Source organism: Anastrepha ludens, chromosome 3, assembly GCF_028408465.1.
Source record: "Anastrepha ludens isolate Willacy chromosome 3, idAnaLude1.1, whole genome shotgun sequence".
NCBI lineage: Eukaryota > Metazoa > Arthropoda > Insecta > Diptera > Tephritidae > Anastrepha > Anastrepha ludens.
The window spans coordinates 812,424-830,326 of NC_071499.1; the positions used below are offsets into that span (position 1 = coordinate 812,424).

At 37.7% G+C, this 17,903-nt stretch overlaps 4 protein-coding genes across 6 annotated transcripts in view; 2 read left to right on the forward strand and 2 right to left on the reverse strand.

Moving 5' to 3' along the window:
* Positions 1 to 1,119, reverse strand: part of LOC128856798 (breast carcinoma-amplified sequence 3 homolog) — a 32,909-nt gene extending 31,790 nt beyond the window's left edge. For 2 of the 3 annotated variants that reach the window (XM_054092145.1, XM_054092141.1), the window contains exon 1: positions 871 to 1,118. The gene's annotated coding sequence lies outside the window, so the exon portion shown is untranslated. Of the gene's footprint in view, positions 1 to 870 lie in introns of all 3 variants that reach the window. The other variant, XM_054092144.1, reaches the window with a different exon arrangement.
* A 1,028-nt stretch (positions 1,120 to 2,147) lies between these two features.
* Positions 2,148 to 2,955, forward strand: LOC128859390 (uncharacterized). Its single transcript, XM_054096423.1, has 2 exons — positions 2,148 to 2,316; positions 2,435 to 2,955. The coding sequence occupies exons 1-2, from the start codon at positions 2,268 to 2,270 to the stop codon at positions 2,662 to 2,664; spliced, it is 279 nt and encodes a 92-aa protein (XP_053952398.1). The 5' UTR covers positions 2,148 to 2,267; the 3' UTR covers positions 2,665 to 2,955.
* Positions 2,956 to 5,126: 2,171 nt separating this feature from the next.
* Positions 5,127 to 17,157, forward strand: LOC128856801 (kinesin-like protein Nod). Its single transcript, XM_054092149.1, has 11 exons — positions 5,127 to 5,435; positions 5,491 to 5,676; positions 5,740 to 5,932; positions 5,986 to 6,357; positions 6,413 to 6,567; positions 13,967 to 14,178; positions 14,236 to 14,427; positions 14,496 to 14,835; positions 14,890 to 15,458; positions 16,849 to 16,933; positions 16,997 to 17,157. Exons 1-11 carry the CDS (start codon positions 5,319 to 5,321, stop codon positions 17,015 to 17,017), a joined length of 2,442 nt encoding a protein of 813 aa, XP_053948124.1. The 5' UTR covers positions 5,127 to 5,318; the 3' UTR covers positions 17,018 to 17,157.
* On the reverse strand, positions 6,600 to 8,491 carry LOC128856802 (uncharacterized). The gene is made up of 4 exons (XM_054092150.1): positions 8,182 to 8,491; positions 7,582 to 8,103; positions 7,356 to 7,528; positions 6,600 to 6,916 (listed from the first exon to the last, which is right to left on the reverse strand). Exons 1-4 carry the CDS (start codon positions 8,488 to 8,490, stop codon positions 6,634 to 6,636), a joined length of 1,287 nt encoding a protein of 428 aa, XP_053948125.1. The 5' UTR covers position 8,491; the 3' UTR covers positions 6,600 to 6,633.
* Positions 17,158 to 17,903: the final 746 nt, after the last annotated feature.

The window sequence follows — 17,903 nt, forward strand, 5'->3', positions numbered from 1 at the left end:
CTACTCACATATTGAAAATCGGAGAATTAGCATATAGGATATGTAGACCAGATTTCTCAAAATAAAATGGCTGCTATACTTTTATAATAGGCTGTAGTGGAGGATTTTCTTAATCTTGCAAGGTGCACGAATTGGTCGGATTGCAGTCAACAGAATGGATAAGAAAGAAAGATAATTGCAATAAGCATGAAATGTAGCATGACAAATGCGATCCTCTGCCAGTTATTATTCTTTCATTGTAAATTTAGGAGCGCAATGTGGGTACTCTAGTACTTATGCATGCTATTGTGCAATCGTGATATACATAAAGAATCCTCTTTATACCAATTATGTACAAATGTTAAAATTTTTGGAATAGCTGCTGCAAATTTAAGAACAATGGCGTTCACAATTTTCTATATCAAACAAGACCCATTGAACAGGCGTAGCATCAAAGCACCTGATTTAATTTGTTGCTATTTTTTGGTTTCCAAGTGGTCTAATTTTTTTCAATTCTCTAAACATTAAATCTTAGTTCAGATATTTTAACATTTAAGGACAAAAACAAAATACATTGCTTATGTTGTTTTTGATCTACTGATACAACCTGTTCAATGTGTGTAATCATAAATACTTTCGTAGTTTATAAAAAATGTAGTCTGGCAACACAAATAATAACGAAACAAACACGAAAACGTAGTATACTAAGGAAAACAAATGCTACAAACGAAACAAAAAACGAAATATAAATATATGCCCAGACAAGTTATGACGCAGTTTAAAATAAAACGATAGTAGTTAATTTATTGGAATGGAGTTAGTAGAAGAAAACTGATTACTAGTTATTACAATATTTAACTTAATCTGTTGCAGCAGTGTATTAATATTCACCTTCAATTGAGCTCTTGAAAATTCACAAATAACACGACTTCACACAATTTCGAAGAGAAAACATAACCATTCGATTGTACTTATTTTACCAAAGCTTAATACATATATAACTTTTAATCACTTCAACTGAATTGGTTTTACTATTGTTACTATTTTCGATGCACATACGTTGCCTTTATAAAATACTGCAAGCATATCTATGCGAGCATAATAATCCTATATATTCACAGGCAATCGTTCATTGCGAGCAAAGCGAATCTATACAAGGTGGTGCCACTAGAGAAAAAAATAAAATTGGCTGCTTTAGTAATAGCACCTTGCACGAATTCGCCCCATTTCAACTCATAAGCAATATAGTAAATGTTGTCCGTATTATTTTTTCCCTATCAAATTTAGTAACATTTTATTCTCATACCAAGTAGTGGCACTTGTACAAGAACAACATTTACATGAATTTTGTTTTCGCAATTTGGTATTTTGAATATCAAAATTTGAGTCAGAATGTAAATAAAAATCTAAAGCAACGACAAGGCAGCAAGTCATTTTGACATTCAAAATATCATATGTTGTTATACAGTGGTATTTCCAAGACAGCTGTAGGACAGATGCGAATTACTCTTGTATTGCACACGAATGTTAAGCACTGGAGCTTAGCAAGAGAGGTCCGAACTGCCGATATTCGAATTATCATGGTGCACCTTCAAATCAGGATTATCAGGCTATTTCCAAGATTATCGAAGATTTCCCATCTAGACATTTGCAAACCATATTTGATTTGGTGTTTTGGGGGAGGTTGCATCAGTTCTTGTAAATTTAGCTTGGAATCCAGGATTAGGCCGAGATATATAATATAGCTGACCGTTTTAATTGCAGCTCTATGCACAAAAATTCCTTTTAAATATCCCTCATTGCTCTTAATTTGATACCATCTTTTAATTTGTACTTGTACTATGCTATTCGGCATTGTGGTCCCAGCTATCCTTGTCCGGAGCAAAGACTCTCCAGCACCATAATCCCCGAATAATGTGATATAATTAATTCGCCGCCTTGCTGAAGTAACATCGAATGGACTCCATACAGTCGACCATTTAAGATAAAAATAATACAATATTTTCGTTACTTTAGGATATAAAAAGCTATGTATTTTGGCATATGGACATCAGTACGAAATTTGATTGCGGTTGTCACCGAATTACTTGAAGCCAAGGCGAAATTAAAGGTACGCTTTGCTTGCAGCCCTTTGTTTTGTTTCATTTTCACTTTGTCGGAAAATTTAGAGACGGCAACACTGAGAGTGGTAGTTGACGACGTATAAAAAAAAACAATTTTAGAATAAAAGGAGCAAGGCGAAAAAGTGGAAGACAGTATTTTTTTTTCATTTCCAAATATAAGTATTAATGGCAGATAGATTGTCGGAAGTTCCACCGCCTTCTAAACCGTTCCCAGGTAATAAACAATACGAGCCTTTAAGAGCTTAATTCGGAGCAGAACCCAGGGAGTTTGCCTAAATTATTTACGTTGTGATTTTGATTCCATAAAAGAACATTGATGTTTTTGATTTTAGGTTCGCTTACTCCTGGTTGGAATGATCCACCCCCTATAAATGATGTGTCTCGCCCAGCAGGCCGAACCCGACTCAACCTCAACAAGAGAGTTGCCTTTCCAGTCCAGAGTGCAACAACTACAAACTCTTCAGAGAATTCTCCAAAATCCACAGTCTTTGCACGGCCTAATTTACCACCAGTAGGCAATGTTCCAGTGCCTCCTACCTTATCCGCACATCCAAAAATTTAACTACATCTTCTAACTTTGATAAATAATGTCACTATTAATCCTAACTGAAAAATTTTCACAGTTAATTACTTTTCACTCTAACGTATCTCAAGATACCTGTGTAAATACATAAAGGTAAATTTCGTTAATCCATATAAATTAAAAGTAAGTCACTCGGGCGACCCAGTAATTCGGATTGCCAAAGGAATTATGATTAAAAAACCTAATCACTTTAATATAAATGTTAGAAGTAAATATAAAGCAACGGAATATTCGGGCAGGTTTTGTAGCTCATTTCCAAGTGAACCATTAGCTTAAAATTTATTTACTTATTTATAAACTTCGGATACCTTTGCTTGCTGAATACACTTACAGAAGAGAGGAAAACTCTTGAACACCTATGTTCTTGCCCTGCATTTGCTAGAACCCGACTGAAATGTTTGGGAGCTTTGCAATATGAGAGGTTAGAATGTCTCTTGCGGTTAGAGCTTCAGAGTTTACTTAGATTCGCAAAAGACGCAGGCTTATTACAAGAAAACGCAGCGTCAAGCTCCAACTGGAATCACTAAGGACCAATAGGTCTATTTGATGATTTTCAGACAGCTAGGTCAACCTAACCTAACACTTATACTTAACTTCCATTGCACCTCGCCAAAGCGCTCGAACTTAATTTTATTTCCCTTTCGATTTTGAATTTTCCGCGGTATTAATAGAATCGTTATCTACTGAGTGTATATATGTATATAAATTCACGTGTGTATATATCTGTACGTATATGCGTTTGATCGTCTTACATGAGAAGCTTTTTCATGGTCCCTCTATTTGCTGAACAACATCAAGACGCACACCACAAATTGACGGCCAAGCACCCAACAAAGGTGTCCGATGGTGTTTTATTCAATATTCAAAAAAAAAAGGAAGTAGTTTGAAACATTTGAAAAATTTATAACATGTGCGGTGATTGGAAGTGACATTAATAAAGATTCAATAATAATTATTTTATTTTCGATATTCCTTAGCTAGATTTGAGCGGAATGAATAGTAAGTATATGGAGTATTTGAGAAGGAGGCAGACGTCAGACTCGTCAAAATCGCAAAAATAAAGAAACTGTTTTGGGAGAACGCCACCTTCAATATAAATTTGTTTAGGTTATACCCCATAAAACTGATATTATGGCCTGACAGAATTGCAATGGCCAGCGGGTAACGGGCTGTCAAAATTAGAAAATATTTAATAGCATGAAATTGCGACGGGACGGATTTTTCATTTTGGCATGTACTCACAAATATAGCAAACGAAAAGAATTCCCTACAAAATTAATTTTATTGTTGCCACAAAATATAAGCTGAACCATTGGGACAGGAGTGTTTTCCGTCCCCTCGCAGTTGTGATTAAACGACTGAATTTTTCAACACGCAGTGATCATCTGTTCATCGCCCGTTATCCGCTGTTCGTTGCAATTCTGTTTTGGGCAAGGTGGATTTATTAAGGTGACAGCATTCACCCAGCTGAATTTTTCACCGTAGGTATGGCTTACGTCAAAATGATATGCTTTGTTTGTATGTATTGGTATGTTTACATTCGTATGTTTACATTTGCTTGCTGATTTTGACGTGATGGTTGGACCAAACGCAACAACAAATACATGTAGGGTTTTACCTATATGTGTTTGCTGTCACCTGTAATAAATTCGCCTTGGTTTTGGGCATAACTCACTATTTTCAATGCTGCCAACTCTCTTTCGAGGGAACTTCATTATTCCACGTTTATACAGTGAGACTTTTGTTGCTTCAACTTTTCAAATTTTATTGATCTACAGTCAATACCCACATTGAGTTTTGACGGAGCAAGAGCATCGCAAGTAACGCGTTGAAATAACAAATGCTTCCCTGACGCGGTCTTACTGATACTCAAAATGTAATGTTTGGAAGTTCTTTTCCACTTCCATCTACATATGCTTATTTATACCAGTTGCGTCTAATATCAAATTACTAGCTCCATTCGTTTCGCCAAGCGGTAGCAAGTGGTATAAATGAATATTTATTATAATAAATTAATCGAGTATAGAGATAGCGAGCGGAGAAATGGGAAATAGAAGAGGCCTAATATTCATCATTTATCTGGAGGCCTTGCCACTAGATAAAAATTGAGAGAATTTAATTTTTCCATTAGATGTCCCTGAAATATATTCTTATTTTAATCTATTTTCTTTATTTCTAAAATTATTGAATTCTAAACCTATGCTTTCCTACAATTTCCGCTTCATTAGAATTAATTTAGAGTAGACCATCTCTTGATTTTAGTGTAAAAGGGAAATTGATTATTCAACTCTGTTACGGGACATTGACTTTCATATCCCTACTCAATTTTTTTTAATTGATGATTTGATTGTATCCATGAATATAAGTTTGGCTTTCTATAAATACATATTTTACTGGCGAACTTAATCGCAAATGTGAACCACACATAAACCAAGGCGAATTTATGTAAACCATATCAAAACAAAGTATTCGAAGGCAGATGCAACTGAAATTTCGAATTTGTCGCAATAATTTAAAAAATTGAAATAATCTTCGTCCGCCTTTTGTTGATATTTTAATCAAATAAATAAGTAACATTTATATAGATTAATATTTCTGATATAAAGCTCAGTTAGGAAAGTGTAACAGTAAATATGTCGAATATAGATGACAGAAACGATGCGGCTGCCGTGCGGGTTATTGTGCGTGAAAAGCCCGCTCGAGATTCACAGACCACAAGTGTAATTTCATACCTTGAATGCAGTGCAAATGTAAGAAAATGTTTTTCAAGAAAAAAACACGTAACTAGCAATGTTGTAAATTTAGATTTTGGTGGCAGACGGTAGACCCTTTACTTTCGATAAGGTGTTAGTTCCAGCGGCCACTCAGGAGGAATTGTTTCGTGACATTCGCCCTCTGGTCGATAAGGTAAAAAAGGGCTACAATTGTACAGCATTAGCATATGGCCAAACAGGAACTGGAAAATCTCATTCGATGGGACTAAACTCAAGCGTATGAATCAAACAAATTTATTTCCTTTTTATTTGCGCGTAGATTAAAAAAAACCTTTGGTAGTCTTCTGCAGGTGAGGACGTCGGAATTATACCCAGATGCTTGTTGGAGATACTGCAAACAGATGTGTTGGGACCTGAAAGCAGCTTTAGTTCAGAAGTTCCAGTTCAAATATACGCCTCTTTTATTGAAATTTATAATGAAAAGGTTTTCGATTTGCTGAGTGAAAATACCAACGTACCGATTATAGCGCGAGGTGATTATGCCAAAATTATAGTATTTATATTTTATTTAATGCAATATCTTTAGGATACAAATATACTGGCGGCACTCGAAAAGTACTCAAAACTATGGACGATTGCCACTGTGTCCTTCAACAAGGCAATAAGAATCGGCATGTTAGGCCAACTAAAATGAATTCTCAAAGTTCACGATCACATGCAATTTTCACGATTCATGTTCACACTGTTTCCGAAAAAGGCGTCATTAATACAAGACTAAATTTAGTCGATTTAGCAGGTTCGGAAGGTGTACGTAGAACGGGCCACCAAGGAGTTGCTATGTCGGAAGGTGTTAACATTAATCAGGGTCTTCTCTCAATTGGTAAAGTTTTGCAGGCCAAAGCGCTCGGTCACAAAGTTATTCCATATCGCGATAGCGTGCTAACATCAGTTTTGCAAGGTATACTTGAAATCCTTAATAAAAAGCCATATATGTATGTATTAATGGATTTCAGATTCCCTTAATGAAAACTCTTATTTAACACTTTTGGCTTGTATAAGCCCTCATCGTGCTGATCTCACAGAAACTTTATCAACTCTTCGTTTTGCTCAAAGTGTGAAGCAATTGAAACACTCGCCCCATATTAGTGTAATACTAGCTGAATCAAAGGTAATTGAACATGCAATTATAACATCCGACTGTTTATTGTTTTGATGTTTAGATTATAATTTACATTTATTTTATGTATCCAAAGTCAATACAATCAATGACAACGTCGCGCATTCGCTTACCGTATGTATCCACATTTCCCTTACAAAGAAGTCCTGATTCTTTCAGATTTATAAATTCGCCTGTTTCTACGCGCTCGCTTAGTTCCTCCAAATTCGGCACATCTTCACTTTTAATTGTTATAATTGGGAGCACAATCATTGCAAAAAGTAGAGCTACTGCTCCTCTTCTGTTAAGTTCTTCGTTGAATTTTTCTCGGGGAAATAATTTGGATGGGTTAGATCCCAGCCTATGTATAAAATATATAAATACAGTTGGAGCTGTTGGATAGTGATAGCACATTTCCACCCACCGTAAAATCCTTAGGTATCTCCGTCGAGATGGTATATCTTTTTATTGAATATCAAGTTCGTCAGGAAATTCGATAAAGAGAAATATTTAACCAAACACTAACGAACTTATTGCGGAAATAACATCCTAAATAGAATGCTAGGGATTTTTCAATTGATTTAGTTTTATGCGCTCGTACGCCTCGCACAATCGTCTATAATAACATTTGTATATGAATATGATGACGAATGATTCTTTTGAAAACCGTAAGCAGGAATCTGAGAGCATAAAGCTATTCGTATACGATCTCGACTTAGATTTGGGATTTAATTAAAAATATGCCGCATTAAATGAATTTTACCAATATTGACTAGAATGCATTTGATTCAAAGCTCTACCTGTAAATGTGCTTAACCAATTCTTCATAATATACGTTTAGAACTTCGTCGTAATATACTCTTCGAAACTCCTTCGAAGTACAGGTAAATAGAAAATACATCAAATCAGTAACTGGTGACGAGTAACGGAGTAGTTGCCAATCCAACAAACGTAACGCGATGACTTTTCCGTCCTATAGGATGCATCATAGAAATCAGTACTGTTTTATTGTGAAAATCGTCTTACCTTATGCTTAAACATTATATTATTGCTCCAACAGTCTCCATGACATACTACTGCATATGGCTCGTATTTATTACCGTCAATCAGTTCCAGAAAAATATCGAAGAATGGACGCTCAAAAAATCTCATAAGTACTCTTTGGTATCTGTCACTCTCTGCGTCCATGCATGCTTGTGTAGACTTCTTTAGTCCCTCAAAATAGTTGTTTAAATTCGGATCGTCCTTTCGCTGTTCAAAAATATCTTGAATTTTTCGAAATTTGTCTAAAGCCTCCGGTTCCTGATCTTTTATAGCAAAAGAGACCGCGTGCAATTTCGCGTAGACGTGCATTACCATTGCGACATGCTGAAAGCGTAAATCGTCGAATCGATCAAACAGTGCAAACTCCTGCAGAGCTAAGTCTTCTAAAAATATTGCCTCGTCGAATTCATCTGTTGAGATATGAAAACACTCGGCGTACTCGTGAAAGCCGTATTCTTTCGATATGTGTTTGCTGTTTTGGAATCGTTTGACCATCGGTAAAAACTATGCAATAATAAAATACGTGCCAAACTCAATTTTCTAGAACAATTGTGTTAAAAAGTGTATCTCTCAACTATATACCTCTTGATAAGCCAGTGATTCCCTCAGAAAGCAAGGTCTGATGAAAAATTGCTTACGCCTTGTGAGGCTTCGTGGTGGTATTTTGAGAATTAGACTGGAATAAGAACTTCCTGTTCTTACATCTAATTTAACAGCAATGCGGTACAGAATTCCTATGTAATTTTCACCCTTTTTGGTAGCCGGCAACAATTCGTAAGTAAATAATTGTGATGGGAATTTTCTTTCAAGTAGCTGTTGTAGTGCTGTTAAGACGACGCTGTTCGGATAGTCGCTCACTGGGCCGTTAGTGTTTTCGCTGGCGTTATCCATTGTTAACTGATTCATCTAAAAGCTCGATATATGCTTTATACTGATTTAATACAATACATACATGATAACCTTTGGAAAGCATTGATCATGAATCTTTTCGTTGAAAACCGCAATGGGAGGTGTCATATTCTGCGGTCTTAAATATAACGCAATAAGCAATAATGTAATGCCACGCTAAACGGCTGACGTTGTTGTTTATTTCTGATTTGATTGATTAAGAAGGATGATCTAATTCTGTGGAGTACCTGGCATTCGAGGAGATGTTTGGCCTTGATGTGTGTGGAGCAATGTTGACAGTTGCAGTAGGGAGAGTGGCCCCACTACTGAAGCCAGGGAAACCCGCCAACCAAGGGGAGTCTTATCGTCCGATAACTCTCCTTTCCCCAGTAGTGAAGACTCTTGAAGCCCTTCTACTCCCACTCCTTACAGAACACCTGACCCCAGCCTCACACCAGCATGGTTTCCGAAGAGTGCACAGCTCCACCACGGCACTTACCGTCATAAACACCCAGGAAAACCACGGACTTAATCAAAACCGCCCCTGCGAGAGGACTGTCCTAGTAGCGTTGGATTTACAAAAGGCTTTCGATACAGACAGCCACGCCACGCTACTATATGACATTTTACAGTCGACACTCCCGCCAGGGCTGAAGAGGTGGACCGCGAACTACCTGAGTGGTCGTCATTCGTCGGTGATTTTTCGAGACCAAACATCTAAACAGAGGAAAATAAAGTAAGGTGTTACGCAGGGTGGTGTCCTTTCACCCTTGCTTTTTAATTTCTACATTTCGAAACTCCCCCAGCCACCAGAGGGAGTCTCACTGGCCTCATACGCCGACGTCTGCACGATAATGACGTCGGGCAATGACATTGATGTCCAAGGTAAACGACTACCTCGCCTACCTTTCTCGCTTCTTCACTACGAGGAACTTACAACTTTCCCCCACTAAATCCACGGCGACCCTTTTCACCACCTGGACAGAGGAGGTCAAGGTGAAAGTCGATGATACACAAATTCCGACGATTAACAACCCCAAAATATTGGGAGTTACCTTTGACAGCTTGCTCCCCTTCTCAGCGCATACAACCGCTATGCAACGAAAGTACAGAATCGCAACAAGGTCCTGCAGTCGCTTGCCGGCAGCACTTGGGGCAAAGATAAAGAAATGTTGCTATCGACTTTCAATAGGCCGATCGGTTCTTAACCTGTTAACCGGGAAATTAGCTATTGCTCAACTCGTTTCAGAATGGGGACTTTTTCTTCGCAGCGATAAGTAATATCACACCTCAAATAATAAAGGAATATCGTTTTTAACTTATGGTTTTTATTTATTTTGATAAAATATTTTATAATTCAAATGTATTCAATATATATAACCACTTTAAGATTTAATAGATAAGAACAACGTAGAACGTAATGCGTTCAATATATTACGATTAATTTCCATGACGAAAAATTTCGTCATACCCAGTTAACAGGTTAACTATGCTGCGCCTGTCTGGTCGCCTGGAACCAGTGATATGCAGTGGACGAAGCTCCAGACCTGCCAAAATACTGCAATTAGGACCGCGACAGGATGTCTCCTGATGTCCCCCATACAACACCTGCACGACGAGGCTCATATGCTTCCTGTGAAGGGGCATAACAAACTGCTCAGCAAGCAGTTTCTGCTAGGGTGTCACAGTAGGCCTCACCCATGCAGACACCTGCTTGAGCCTGAGCCGCCTCCCAGACACATCAGGAGGCACTTCCTGAACTACGTGGACGAGATCATAGGCAAAACAGACAGACCACTCTAGGATCGAACAGTGTACAGACAGGCCAAAAACGACATTCATCGGGAGATCATTACCACCTTCTTAAGCTCCCGACCCCCGAATGCCGTTATCGGAGTCCAACCACCACCAATTGCAGACGATGAGCTCCAGCTTCCCCGAGAGTCCCGCGTAACCTTGGCACAATTACGTTCTGGATACTGTAGCAGGTTAAACTCCTACTTATCCAGAATCGACCCCGACATACTAAACATATGTCCGGCATGTGAAGGCACCCCGCACACTAACCACCTTTTCACCTGCCCCATCAAACCCACTCATCTAACACCCCTCTTCCTCTGGACCCAACCTGTCGAAACAGCATGTTTCCTGGGCCTACCGTTAGATGAGCTAGACGAAGACGACCGGTGATTACACCACACTGACAACAACAAAACCCATTCATGTAGTTTGGAAAATTACTTTTATTCAATTCAAAGTAAAAAATGTGTGGAAATAATACAAAATTGAGAATCGATTTACTTTTGCTCGATATGACCACCTTTTGCCTTGACTATGGCTTTGAGACGGTCCAGAAACGAATCGCAAGCTGCCCAAATGTGACTTGCAGGTATTTTGGCCCCTCAAGACTGGTGAATCTTTTAGTTCGGACCTTGCTCTCCAAGATGGCCCAAAAGAATAATCCATCTCATTCGCGTTTGGTGAGTTTGAGAGCCATTGTGTGGACGTTATGAAGTTCGGAACGTTGTTTTTGAGCCATTCTTCGTTCACTCGAGCTTTGTGAGCATGGTCTGCCACCGTGATGTTTGTCTGCCCACGGCTTCAAAACAACCTCCAGAATACTTCCCCGATAATATGTCGCATTTACCTTGACGCCAGACTCGATGAAAATGATTGGAGAGCGCCCATCTTTGGTTACATCGGCCCAAACCATTACCTCTGGCGGGTGCTGCCTCCACGGGACCAATCGATGAATCAGATTCTCGCATGAACGGTCGGTTAAATAAATCCTATCGTTTTGGGAGTTATCGAATTGCTCAATTCGAAAATTTTTTTTGTCAGAAAACACAATTGACCGCTTTAGGCCAAGCGAAGCAACTCTTTCGCTGTCTCAAGTCTGACTTGTTGCTGCCTTGGTGTGAGATCATGTGCCTTTTGGATCTTGTAAGGCTTGACTTTGATATCATTTTTCCTCCACGACGTTTCGCTATGCTACCAGTATCATTGTAACGAGTAATGGTGCGATAAACAAAAACTTCATTTACTTTAAGGTGCTCGAGCTCACGAACAACCGCTGTTTGTGATTTTCTAGCCAAATATAATCCAATCACACTATTACGTTTGAAACCCATTACTGATTTTTTTTCGCGTTTATTCTTGGCAAAATGCTTCCGCGCGCTTGCGGTCTGAAGTTGGTTACACTTCGAGTGCCGGACCCTGTAGCTTCCCGAATAAAAAAATATTCTATTGAAGAAAATCAAAATTTTTGAATTGAGCTCCTCACCTACAGTTAACGGAGGGCGATGGCGAGATATCTTGGTATTATTAGTATGTGGTGTAAGCAGGCGCGCGTTGGATATTTGGAAAATATCATTAATCATTGATAAATTATAAACTCTTTACTAACTACATTTGCACGCCAAAAAATATACAAAATGAAAAGTAAATGTTTAATTTGAATTAGTTTCTATGTAGGTAGTAAAATATACGGTAATTTTTGTAAAATGAAAAATGAAAATTCTTAAGCTTTTTTAAGAAAGTTAATTTTTTTGGGGAGTGTGCGACACAACAAATTGCCTGTTACTACCTTCGTAAATAAGGACACGTATTCGCGGTTTCGATTTTACTTTTCTAGTTGATAATTTATTTTTCAGATCATGTTTTGTAGTGTTTCTTAGCCTAAACTTAACTAACGGCCTATATGTAATTATTAGTAAATATGTAAATATGTAGCCTCGACCTTGAGGCTTCATTGGCGGATAGATGTTGGTATCGCTTATTGAATGCTGCCTCACACTCTCGCCATAATGGCAGCTTATCGTAACCCAACTGTTCTTCCCACTTCGATCGAGTAACGGGGTCAACTTTCGACATTACCAGATGAAGTATGATAGCGTTTGTGATGTTTTTCTGGTCACCCAACAACAGCAACGAGTCGTAAATAGCCGGCACTGTATGAATCATTGTGCGCAAAGAAAGCGCAGATGGCTTTGGAATAGTTGGCAGCTCCAAAAGTTTCGAAATTGTATCGCAAAATTGAGACTAGCTAATGCCTTCGGATAATTTTCGTCCGACATTTGGAAGGCCTTTGCCGCTCCCAAAGCTTCACCAGACAGACAGTGAGGTAGGCCAAAATGACACACTTAGATCTGTCGTAGGTCCATTGTGATACTTGAAATTACTACTGCAACTTTTTCCTTACAACATGGGATCCCTTTTAAACCATCCTGTGGCTTTTATAAACGAGCTTAACTTAGTTTAAGGTGAGCTATATCCGCTACATCTGTTAAAAATGCACTACCAAGTGCGTAAAGTCTTCTTCTAGCTAAACCTTCACACTCACAAAGGAGGTGTTTAATAATTTCGTCTTCTTTTGTATTATAGCAGCTTCTAAGTATGGAACTTTCAGCTGTTGTTGTTGTTTTGTAGCAGCATAAACATTCCTTGACATATATGGGGAATGCTGATGAAGTGACAGTCCTTGGCCGGATATAAATCCGGGTTGTTCCGGTAACGTAGAACCGACTGTCGTGAGAACTCTCAGTCTTTTCGCATGGTTACCTACTAGACCGGTTAATACTCCTATCAATGTTCTTGTATTCTCTCGATTGAGTTTTAGCAGGCATTTTGAACGACCACTGTTGAGTTTCGGCTATGTCAATTTGCTTGCTTAATTCACATGTTGTTAGGTTTTGCCATTTTGTATTTACTATTTTAATAATTTCTCTGTCTATCCGTAATTTACAAGTGGCAATGGCCATAGGCATCAATGTTTTATTCTATCACGGATATCAAGAGTTGTACCAATTCGAGCAAGTTCGCCTGCTTTGCAGTTTCCTGCTATATTCCTCTGACCTGGCACCCAAATAAGGTGTACTTTGTAGTATTGAGACACGTCATTTAGTACTTTAAAACATTCTATTACTGTTTTTGACTAGTGCATTTCGGATTCTAGCGCTCTTATAGCTGCTTGACTGCCTGAGTAAATGTAGACTTCATTTGTCGATAATACTCTCGTTGTATCGCTGTAAGTCCTCCTTAATAGCACTGACTTCCGCTTGAAATACACTACAGTGATCGGGTAGGCAGAATGATTGCTTTATCTCCAGTTATTCGGAGCAGACCGCACCTCCTTCTTTATTATCTAATTTTGAGCCACTTGTACCTATAGATAGTTATTTCATTTTCATGGTCAATAAGGCCGTTATCCCAATCTTATGTACATTTGTGGTGTTATTATAAAAGTAAAATTCAACATTAAATTCATCAGCAAACTTAAAATTTAAAGTTACAGCTAAAATTGTTAAACAGAAATTATAAAATTCAGATAGAATATTAATACTACCAATAATGATAAATTAAATTAAATTAATAATTGAGGTAAAGCTAAATTAAGCGCCATTTGTCGTAGCAGTGGAGAAAAGTTAGAACATAATATACAAATATTTTAATAATTTTTCTCTATATGATTTTTGTATAGAAAAACCGAATGAAAACTCCGAAGAAACCTACCATAACGCCTGTCCCCAAGAAGCGACAATTTTGCGGAATAGCTGTAAGCCTGGATCATAAGGCGCTAAAGGCTGGATATCACAGTAACACATTTTGTACTCCAAGCAAGTTAAAACGAAATAATATCGTCGATAAACTGAACCAATCTGAAATGGGACTTACACCAAAACAAACAGAAAAGTAAGTTGTCAAATTCATTATCGAAATGTTACTCCGAATGTCTACTTATACTTGAAGGGCGCGAACAGGCATGCATGCTCCTTTGGTTCCCGAACTCTCTACGATACAGTCAAATTTTCCCTCAAGAAATCGGGAATCAAGTATTCTAATGGATCAGTCTCTCGATTCCCGCGCCTCAATAATAAGTTTAAACGTATCATCATCAACAATATTTGGAAATGATGGGCCAACATCAAGTAAAACTCTAAGGTGTGCAACAGATAGCAATAGCAAAAACACATTTGAAAATTGTATATTTTATTTGCTTCTATATACAGTTATAGTCCAATAGTGCGTAAATGTATGGCAGAAATCGAAAATGTTATGGAAAGTAAAATGTCGCAATTTTTAGAAACTCTTAAAGATCTAAGTAAAGAGAATTTCAATCAGCAAACTACAATTATGGAAAAAAACCGTAGTTCTACTCCATGGACAACCGATTCCGCTAGTGCTGGCGCGCTACCGTTTGTTAGTCGTGAAGAATTCAAAACTATTATGCAAGAAGTATGGAAAGAAAATGTCGTGAAAGCAAAGAATACACCTTTAAGCAATGGAAATGGTTCCGAATCAATGTTGTTAGAGTCCTCTCTTATAGGAAAATATCCCAAATGCCAGCTGGTAATTTTTTTGTAATGTATGAAAATATTTGAAATTACACTTTCTATCACTCAGTTTACAACAAGCAGTCCGGTTTTCAAAGTCCCTGCTGTACCTACTAAAGGAACTGCTGGTGCTGAAGAGCCTGCTGAAATTCTATATTTACCTGCAAATGCTTCTGAAGCCCATGAGGATTCTACATGTAGTAAAGTAGAAATGCGACGATCTCGACGGATTTCACAACGGCTACAATATAACTCATTTACCAATTTAAACGGTTGCGGCACAGTAAATGAAACATTACGACGTTCTCGCCGCGTTTCTGCAATGAGAGAACGACAAAGTTCTATTGATGCTGCTCACTTAAATATATTGGAATCAGATAAGGGAAATGGAAAACCTATAAATAACTCAAAACAACATAAAAGCGCCAGGAATTGTGTCGCTTCTTTAAAAAATAGTGTCATAGAAAGATACTTTGGCCTTGATTCGAAAAAGGCAATTGCGAACGTCAAAATAAATAAACCGAATATTCAAAAACATCGAAAAGCTATATTAGATTTACTAAATACGGGATCTATAAAGGAGTTGCAAATACTACCACAAATTGGTCAAAAAATGGCATTTCAGTTGGTGACTCATAGGTAATTGGCATTTAGAACTATACCATCACTATACAGGGTGGCTGATGAATTTTGCTACATTAAGAAACTCAAATAACTTTTTTTTTAGTGTATGGAATTCATTTATTTTTTTTTTTTCAAGTTGAAGGTCATTAAATTTTATTAAATGTAGCTTAACTAGTTTTAAAAATAATTGAATTTAAATGGCCCCAATGCTCGTTGACACAAGTGCGGCATCTTAGTAAAAAGTTGTTCATTGCTGCTTTGGGAGTTGCGACAGGAATAGCCACAATTGTTGCCCGAATGGATTGTTTTAGTTCATCCAAATTTGTTGGCTTTGTTTTATAAACTTCTTGTTTACATAAACCCCACAAGAAAAAGTCAGGTGCAGTAAGGTCAGGCGACCTGGGGGGCCAACGAAATTCGGAGTTTCTTGAAATCAGTTTATTGGGAAATTTTCGTCGCAACTCTGTCATAACAGTCTGGGCTATGTGAGACGTTGCCCCATCTTGCTGAAACCACACAGAGTTGAAAGGAATTCTCTTTCGGCGTAGTCCTGGATAGACAAATTCTTTCAGCATTTTCAAATAACGGTCTCCAGTAACCGTAACGGTGCGACCATTTTCTTCAAAAAAAAAAAAGGCCCGACAATACAGCGTGAAGAAACCGCACACCACACTGTCACGCGAAGAGGATGCAATTCCGTCTCGTGGAGTATCTGTGGGTTAGAAGTACTCCATATTCGACAATTTTGTTTGTTCACATTGCCGTTTAAATCGAAATGGGCCTCATCAGACATGAAAAGGCAGTTTAACATGTTTTGGTCTTCTTCCACCATTTGCAGGATCTTCTGGCAAAATTCCAAGCGAATCGGCAAGTCTGCTGCATTCAGTTTGTTAACCATTTGAATTTTGTAGGGAAATAAGTCTAAATCTTTGTGCATTATTGTTTGAAAAGACTGTCGGCTGACACCAAGTTGAGCAGATAAGCTTCTTGTTGAAACCCTTGGATTGCTTTGTATAGCTGCAGCTACAGCAGCGATCGTTTCCTCCGTCCGAACTGGTGGGTTTCGATGATAAGGCCTTCTTGCGACTGTTCCTTGCTCAGCAAAATTATTCACCAGTCTCATTATGGTCCATCTGCTCGGGGGATCGCCGCCAAACATCCGCCTGTACTCTCTCTGTACCAAAACTACGGACTCCAATGCGTGATAGCGGCGGACTATCCAAATTCTTGTTTGCGTGCCCCAGTTATCCATTTTAATAAATTTTAAAGATCAATCTGCAAATTAAAATAAAAATGGAACAGATAACTTAAAAAGAAAAAAAGTTATTAAATTTTTTTTTGGTAGCGGCTTTCATCAGCCACCCTGTATTAAGCTAATTTACATATATTTTCCATCAAATTATAGAACATTAAGTGGGAAATTTAAAAACCTGACTCAACTCGAAAAACTCCCAATATGGCGTGGAAATTCTTGGATACGTTTTGCACAGGTAATTAAAATCGATTTCTGTTATGAAAAAATCTCGAAATTTGCATTTCTTTTACAATTGCAGGCTAATTTACTAGTGGACTGATACGAAGTCGTACAAACATTTTTATTTATAGCGATGGTCAATATAAGATAGTTTCTAATTTACATAAAAATGTTTTACAATTTTCCATAAAAAAAAGAAAAATAAAAAAATTAGAAAATATTATCGATATCAATATCAAATATTCAGCTATCAATAACGTTCTAGTTTTCAGAGCAAAACTCAGAATTTCAATTTAATTAAACAAAAAACACTTACTTTTTTCTATGCCTCAATTTTATGTATTCCCAATTATGCATGAAGTGCAATAAAGCCACCCCATCCGAGTTTATTTGTAGATGCAAATATTTGGTTTATACATTCCATTCTGTTTATTGAGTGTACACACACAGAATTACAATTACGCCCAAGACAAAAAATATGACTATGGAAATGCGCGGAATTATAGACGCCCGCAATTGGGCATTGCCCAGTTAGTTGTGCCGTATGAAAATAAAAAAATTAATCTTCATAAAAACAAGAATATTCGAAAGTGTTATATAATATATTACGCTATTTACAAAAATGGTACACCAACTACAAAAATAAATGATGTCTACTCGATTTCCCATATTAAACATTTTAAAACGTAAATAATGCATAGACCTTACTGAAAACCCGCCGTGGCCGAATGGGTTGAGATGTGACACAAGTCAATAATGCTTGCGTTGGAAAGCCCGTGTATGTAACACCAAATACCTGCCCCCGGCAGGCAATAACAACCTTCCGAGTATATTTCTTCCATGAAAAACTTCTTAATTAATGGCTTAAAATTCTAGGTCCCTCCATTTGAAGAAAAAAATCAAGACGTATACCACAAATTGTTGGAGCAGCTTGGCCAAACACCCAACAAGGGATGTAATAGCCAATTATATAATTTATAAAGTGC

What these genes read in the sequence shown, in the direction of transcription:
- LOC128856802 (XM_054092150.1), bottom strand. Translation starts at nt 8,490, where the DNA reads ATGGATAACGCCAGCGAAAACACTAACGGCCCAGTGAGCGACTATCCG. An exon ending in AATCACTGGCTTATCAAGAG is followed by an intron (nt 8,104 to 8,181) that starts GTATATAGTTGA and finishes ATTATTGCATAG; the next exon opens with TTTTTACCGATGGTCAAACG. An exon ending in TTGGTTAAGCACATTTACAG is followed by an intron (nt 6,917 to 7,355) that starts GTAGAGCTTTGA and finishes TTTTATACATAG; the next exon opens with GCTGGGATCTAACCCATCCA.
- LOC128856801 (XM_054092149.1), top strand. Translation starts at nt 5,319, where the DNA reads ATGTCGAATATAGATGACAGAAACGATGCGGCTGCCGTGCGGGTTATT. An exon ending in ACACCAAAACAAACAGAAAA is followed by an intron (nt 14,179 to 14,235) that starts GTAAGTTGTCAA and finishes TTATACTTGAAG; the next exon opens with GGCGCGAACAGGCATGCATG. An exon ending in CTTGGATACGTTTTGCACAG is followed by an intron (nt 16,934 to 16,996) that starts GTAATTAAAATC and finishes TTACAATTGCAG; the next exon opens with GCTAATTTACTAGTGGACTG.
- LOC128859390 (XM_054096423.1), top strand. Translation starts at nt 2,268, where the DNA reads ATGGCAGATAGATTGTCGGAAGTTCCACCGCCTTCTAAACCGTTCCCA. An exon ending in GCCTTCTAAACCGTTCCCAG is followed by an intron (nt 2,317 to 2,434) that starts GTAATAAACAAT and finishes TTTTGATTTTAG; the next exon opens with GTTCGCTTACTCCTGGTTGG.